We start from the raw sequence: 7,340 nt of genomic DNA on the forward strand, positions 1-7,340 counted from the left end.
AAGGTGTAACAAGAAGCTTGGCGGACAACTGTGGATTTCTGCGAGTAACTCTTACACCGTCCAGAGAGATGAGGGGGGCATCGGCCGGACCCCCCTCTTGATTGATTACTTATTAGTCATCCCTTTGGCTAAATGGGACCCATTGAAAAGGCACCGTGGAACACATACATGAATGAAATATTCCTGTGTCCCATGAATGTCTCCAGAGTTAAGAGAGGGGGTCGTGGCTTAGCATTATAAAGAGGGAAAAACAGCATAGCTTTATGGTTTTATTTAGACAGTTTATACGGTTTGACATTGTACCGCTGTAAAAAAAAAAAAAAAAAAAAAAAAAAAAAGAGAAAGAAGAAGAAAAGAAAAAAAGAAAGAAAAGAAAGAGGGGAAAACTCGAAAGGATCCCAAAGAGGAGAACATTGTGGACATATTTTTGTACTTATTCAGTTCTTTCTTTTCTTATTTTTTTTTTTTTTTTGATTTTTCTTATTATTTTTTAAATATTTTATTTTTTGCCATTCCCTCTCCCGAAAAATGAAACTTTGGACATCACCCTGGGTGTCTTGCCTGGTGATTCTCCTCTTGTGTTTTGGATCAGAGTGCGGGACAGTCCGGAGACAGCAGGGGAGATCCAAGAGGGAGTTGGTGCGCATTAGGGAGGCGAGAGCCGCCGTCCCGGGGGCTTGTGCCACACGCCTGCCCCGGGGCAAGCGCTCCCTGCCCGGCGCGGAGCGGCGGCTGCTCCGCCAGCGCCGGCGGAGCTCCGCTTCGTCTCAGACCGAGGAAAACTCTCCGGAGCGCGGCGGGAGAGCCGTGTATTTCACCGGCAGGGGAGACCAGCTCCGCCTGAAGCCCGGCGTGGAGATCCCCAGAGGAAATTTCACTCTGGAGATGTGGATCAAGCCGGAGGGAGGTCAGCGATCGCCCACGGTCATCGCAGGTACGGAGCGCTTTCGTTTCTCATGCATCCTCAATTTTTCTGCAATATATTAAAAAAAAACAAAAAAAAAACCTTCTTTTAAGTGCAGTAGAACCGGAGATTTCTGTTAAAGATAGACGTGAACGGGCTTTACTCCGCTGTCATTGTGTCTGTCAAACAAAGCGACGCGCAATTTGACTCAAAAATCAGTTAATCTATCAGACCAGACAATGATGTAATGCTGTGAAAAGTATACAGCGGATATTTTCGGTAGTGCACCTATAGATGGGGTCAATGGGGATGATCAACGTTTAAGTTTTACCTTGTAAAAGAGTTGGTCGCTAATACATGATTTTTCTGGATAAAAAACGTGTGTGTTGGTGTATTTTCCATAATCTTCATAGTATAATTTATCCGAGTCAGCCGTGATCATAATAACATTCACATGAGGAATAAGAGCAGCAGGTAGCCATAGGCTACTGCATCTCCTCTTCTTTTGACCGGCAGCTGATGTCACTGTGCGTAAAATGTAATTTCTCTGGGCCGACTTGGCTATTTTAAAGCTATGATGTAATGGTCAAAACTTTGTGAGGCGAGCACGTCACGTCAGGCACAAAAGCGGGAGAGACTCGGTGAAATGTGGAGGCGCTCGCAGCTCGCAATGGAGCCGCAAGCTCGATCCCCCCCCCCCCAAACACACACACACACACACACACACACACACACACACACACACACACACACACACACACACACACACACACACACACACACACACACACACACACACACACACACACACACACACACACAGTCGCACCACAACCACCACCCTCCCACCAAATCGACACCTCTGGATTGGCTACCGGAGTTACGAGACGGGACTGAGAGATCCTGGGTTTCCCCCTCCAATAATGTGCGCGCTCCCGAGTCCGTGTTTTGCCTCCAAAAACGCGACCGACCGAGCGAAATCACCCCAGTTTTAGTTTCTAATTTAAGACTCAATCAGATGATGGTGATGATGATGATAATGACGCCGACTGTCGCTGGATGCGCCGCGTCCTTTCGCCTTTTCGGCTCTGCGCGCCGCCGCCGTGCGTAAAGGCGCAGAAGCCAGGAAAAAAAAAAAGGTGTTAAAACAGTGTTATTCTGTTTGCTTTGGGGGCTTTATGGTGCTTTATGGTTTCGGATACTCGTGTTTATCTACACCATTTCCTCTCCTCTGCCGACAGGGAGCGTTACAAAACACAAACCAATAATAAGGGGTCGCTTCTTTTTGATTTTTGATTTTTGAACCGGAGTGAACTGAACTGAACTCCTGCAGCCTCGATGCCAGTCTGACACTTTACTGAACAATAAAAAAGAAAATGAGTCGCTCCGCTGTTTTTCTATCTGCCAGACTCTCTCTAAACAGCCCCCTCCCTCCCCGGCCGTGTGCGTAATTACTAGTATGTGTTTGTGTGTTTGTGTGTTTGTGTGTTTGTGTGTTTGCGCTGCTGCTTCTGCGCCTGATACTAGTGAGAGGAAGCTGCCGGCCAGTTGGCAGCGACTTCTGTGAGGCCAGTCCCTGCTAGGATGATGGTGTCAGACTGAAAAAAGGAGGAGTGGTTGAGAGAGAGAGAGAGAGAGTTCTGTTATGACCCGAGTGACTCCTAGAATCTGGATGAGAGCGGGAGAGACGCAATAAAAAAACGCCACGGTACGACGCGACGTTACGGCGCAACAAAAACGCGCTCCTGGGATTGGATCAGATTATTAGGGCCAAACTAAGAAAAAAAAAGGAAATTACGAAAATAAGGTCATAATAATATGAGAATAAAGTCGTAAAATTACGAGAATGAAGTCATAATGTTGTGAGAATAAAGTCGTAATATTACGAGAATAAAGTCATAATATTACGACAATAAAGTCGTAATATTAAATATATTATAAATATATAAATATAACTTCACAAGATGCTCAATATTCAACATTTTAACACACTCTTCCTATTAGAGTTCTCATAAATTAACACTTTATTATTGTAATATTACGACTTTATTCTCGTAATATTACGACTTTATTCTCATAATATTACGACTTTATTCTTGTAATATTACGACTTTATTCTCGTAATATTACGACTTTATTCTCGTAATATGACAACTTTATTCTCAAAATGTTACGACTTTATTCTCATAAATTACGACTTTATTCTTGTAATATTACGACTTTATTCTCATAATATTACGACTTTATTCTTGTAATATTACGACTTTATTCTCATAAATTATGACTTTATTCTCGTAATATTACGACTTTATTCTCGTAATATGACAACTTTATTCTCAAAATGTTACGACTTTACTCTCGTACTATTACAACTTTATTCTCGTAATATTACGACTTTATTCTCAAAATGTTACGACTTTACTCTCGTACTATTACAACTTTATTCTCGTAATGTTACGACTTTACTCTCGTAATGTTACGACTTTACTCTCGTAATATTACGACTTTATTCTCAAAATGTTACGACTTTATTCTCGTAATGTTACGACTTTACTCTCATAAAAAAAGTCTAAATGTCGAGAAAAAAGTCAAAATTTCGTGAAAAAAGTTGAAATGTTGAGAAAAAATGTAAATGTCGAGATTAAAAAGGAAAGGAAAAAGGAAGAAAAAAAGAGAAAAAAGAAGAAAAAAAGAAAGGGAAAAAAAGAGATTAAAAAAAGAAGAAAAAAAGGAAAAAAAAGGTCAAACATTTTTGAAAAAGCTCCAGGGAGCCACTAGGGCGGCGCTAAAGAGCCGCATGGCAGACATTTGTCATCTTCTAGTGAATAAAATCAATACTTTGAGTTAGTTTCTGCATAAAAATGCGTTTTGATTACATTTCTAGCGAGAAATATATATTTTACTTTCATAATATTCACTCAGTGAATGTACATAATCACTCGCTTGCTCGTTGTTGCGTTGTATCTTCAGATCTCGCCAGAATAATTCCCTTTCACAAAAAACACAATTCAATTCGTTTGTTGGGTAAATTTCATTCAAAATTTTGAAGTTTACGTCTTTTATTTTCGGTGGAAGTGGAAATCTTTCCAGATGTGGTGATTGTTTTCTGCAGGTGTTGTTGTTGTTGTACCTCCCGATTAGAGATTACTCTCCCGGTTTTATCTTATCGTTGTTAACGTGGAGTCCCCTCGGTGCTGTAGACGGGACCTAAAGGCAACAAATATCAGACAAATTCAATAGAGACTAATCTTTTAAATCTAATTCAGACAAACAATCCTCCAGAAAATACTTGTTTTGATCCGAGCACCGTGTTGTTTTTGACCTTCCGTGTTTACCTCCGTCTGTCCATCTTATGCCATGTCTCTTGCAGATATATACATTATTTACATGTTGTCTTGTTGTTCTGTGCAGTTTTACGTAAAGCCAGCGAAGTCCCAGCTTTACAAATGCACTTGTGACTCGTCTGAGTGAAACTAATTACGGGAAAAGCCTCAGACTGCTGACCGTTATATCTCAAGTTATGTTTTTACGAGTTATATAATTTGGTATTTATGTACCTTGTGCATAAAAACTGCAGCATTATCTTCAAGTAAGGCATCGACTAGAGACAATTTTGACAGAGGATTTGACTAGTGATATTCTGAAGATCTTTGTTTCAATTTACAAATCTGGGAGTGGAAAGAAATTGATATCTAGATTATACAAAAGTTTCCAAGACTCCTCAAAATCTAACACTCTACATATTAAGGGCCTGATTTACTAAAGGTTTGCGTGTGTAAAAACGTGTGCAAACTTGACATCACCCGCAAACCAAAGTGCCAGCTGATCTACTAACAGCGTGCAAAGACGACTGCGTCTCTCAAATGCGCAAAATAGCACACGCAATTCATTTAGTACTTTTGCCCTGATGAATAATCAATATGGGGCGTACCCGCCAGAAATCGCTAAATACTGGGAGGGGAAGATGCAAATTGCTCCATTTACCATGCGCAATGAAAGTAATTACCAAGCCTGAGAGTAATTGCGCGTATTGTGATTGCGTCTGTATTTAATACGTTGGAAAGGAAGGTGCTAATCTGCTGCTGCTGTTATTGTGGCAAGGAGGCGACATCCAAAATCAAAGAATACGCAGAGAGAGAGTCTTTATTCTGCTGCATGCTATTTTAAAAATGGTTGCACAAGTTTTATTAAAGGCCACTTTTTCTTTAGTTCTTCGCCTTATATCTTGCAACCTTCTCTTATTGTGCCCCCTCCACTCGCCCACAAGCAGGCCAAGCCTTTGTGCCAAAACTTTGTATTTTATTGATTACTTATCTTATTGAACGTGAAATCATCCTTCGTAAATTACATTTAATTGAAACCCGTGCTTATTAATCACAAAACACAGGTTGACCAAATCCGCTCCGACCCGCTGTGTCAGTATCAGCGCAGAGACTGCAGTTTCGCCTGAATTATGGTTCTGCGTTAAATCGACGGCGTAGCCGACGGCGTAGGGTCGCGGTGCGGCGTGCGTCGCCGCGTACCCTACGCCGTCGGTTCTGCGTTGGTGTGACGCGGAACCATAAATCAGCCTTTAGTGTGCGCTCTGTGCGCTGTTCTGAACACTTCTCTTCTTTCGGCCATATGATGGTCCCGTCTGTCACACATTTACTGTCAGTGTTTGCTATATAATATATAATATTTGCAATATACTGTGGACATCTGAATAAAAACTTAACTCATAAATAGATGAATCAAAGCGCTCTCCAGCTCTGTGTCTGATTGTCTTTTTCTCCTCAGATCATGCCGAGCACCGCCGGGTCACGTAAACCCGACCAATTCAATATTAAAATCAAATTCAGTCCTGTGGCCCGTTTTTCTATTTCGTATTTTTGATCTGTGCCTAAAATTGAAATATGAAAAACCAGACGTTTTTCCGTTTTTTGTGTTACCAACTGCATTTATTCTATCGCAGGTTTTCTCCGATATTGCGTTTCTTTTGGTAATGTTTACATTTCTTTGCTGTAGTTCATGAATGTGTTTATTTGCCTCTTCCACTAATATCTCTAACTTCAACTCGTCAAATTTCATTTTGCGCTTGTGACTTGTGACTGTGCTTTCCATCCAGACTCTCCATGGCGCAGATCTGCACTCGCAAACCTTAAGACGCGCAACACCTCATTTAAATACTGCTGTTTGCACCTGTTATCAATTGCGCACGCAATCTTAGTTGATCACCCGCAAACCACACGCAAACAGCACGCGCAAACTTTTTCAGTGCACACGCAATTTAGTACTCTTTATTTAGGATCTTAGTAAATCGGGCCCTGAGTGTAGATGGGAAAGAGAGGGAGATCTGATCATATCCGAGGAATAAATGGAAGATATTTTTGTAAACTACAGTGGAAAACAACAAATTCACACAGCTGGCGTGAATTTGGTTGGAAAAACCTCATGAGATTTTTTATAACATGAGATTTTTTATAACACCTACTCAGAAGAGACACCTGGGAAGTGGAACAAATTGTTGGAGGATGTGTGGTTCAGATTTAGCTAACCATTATCATTTATTTTGGGATTGTCCAAAACTTCTGTCTTATTGGCATGACATTCATGATTGTCTGGAACACATATTTCAAATGACTGTACTATTTGATGTCAGGATAATGTATTTTGGTACCATGGCATTGCATACTCAAGCGAGAGCAGATAAATATCTAATTAAGATGTTATTGATTGGAGCGAAGAAGGCCATAACAAGGAAGTGGTTACAACCCAATGCACCGACAATGGAAGAGTGGCAAAAAACTGTTCAAGAAATCTATACTATGGAGAAATTGACATTTGCTCTACAGCTACAATCAGAGACATTTGAGCGATGGTGCTACAAATGGACAGGAAACATAGGAGCACGGAGACCTGAACTGCTATAAGTACCTGTGTGCAGGACTTGAAGTACCAGATTTTTTACTTTCAGATATCGGAAAGGAAGCGTGACATCCATTGTTCCTATGTTCATGTTATATTTTACATATTAGAACATGGAAGGGAGAGTAACAGAGGGAAATAAGTAAGTCAAACTGTACAGTAAGAAACTGTAAGGCAAAGTTCAAGGGCCTTTTTACTTGTTTGTGCTCGATTGTGACTTAAAACACAAAAACATGTAAAAGACAAGAGAGATGAAAATAAGAAAATAAAACCCCTGAGACACAAATATCACATGTATTTATTGAGGAAGTGTAAAGAATACAGTTGAGTGGCGGGTGAATTCCTGCTGCTGGATCTGTGATGTGATTCCCCGGTGCAGCCTTCCTTCCTTCCTTCCTTCCTTCCTTCCTTCCTTCCTTCCTTCCTTCCTTCCTTCCTTCCTTCCTTCCTTCCTTCCTTCCTTCCTTCCTTCCTTCCTTCCTTCCATCCTTCCTTCTTTTCATTCTTCCTTCCTTCCTTCCTTCTTTTC

The 7,340-nt window shown here is 40.9% G+C and overlaps 1 protein-coding gene across 1 annotated transcript in view; it reads left to right on the plus strand.

The window, feature by feature from the left end:
- Positions 1–254: 254 nt before the first annotated feature.
- pappaa (pregnancy-associated plasma protein A, pappalysin 1a) overlaps positions 255–7,340 on the plus strand; it is a 272,874-nt gene continuing 265,788 nt past the window's right edge. Inside the window, exon 1 of the mRNA XM_061733629.1 lies at positions 255–934. Within this exon, the coding sequence (XP_061589613.1) occupies positions 529–934 (406 nt within the window). The 5' untranslated portion in view covers positions 255–528. The remainder of the gene's footprint in view (positions 935–7,340) is intronic.

Source organism: Cololabis saira, chromosome 11 (assembly GCF_033807715.1).
Source record: "Cololabis saira isolate AMF1-May2022 chromosome 11, fColSai1.1, whole genome shotgun sequence".
NCBI lineage: Eukaryota > Metazoa > Chordata > Actinopteri > Beloniformes > Belonidae > Cololabis > Cololabis saira.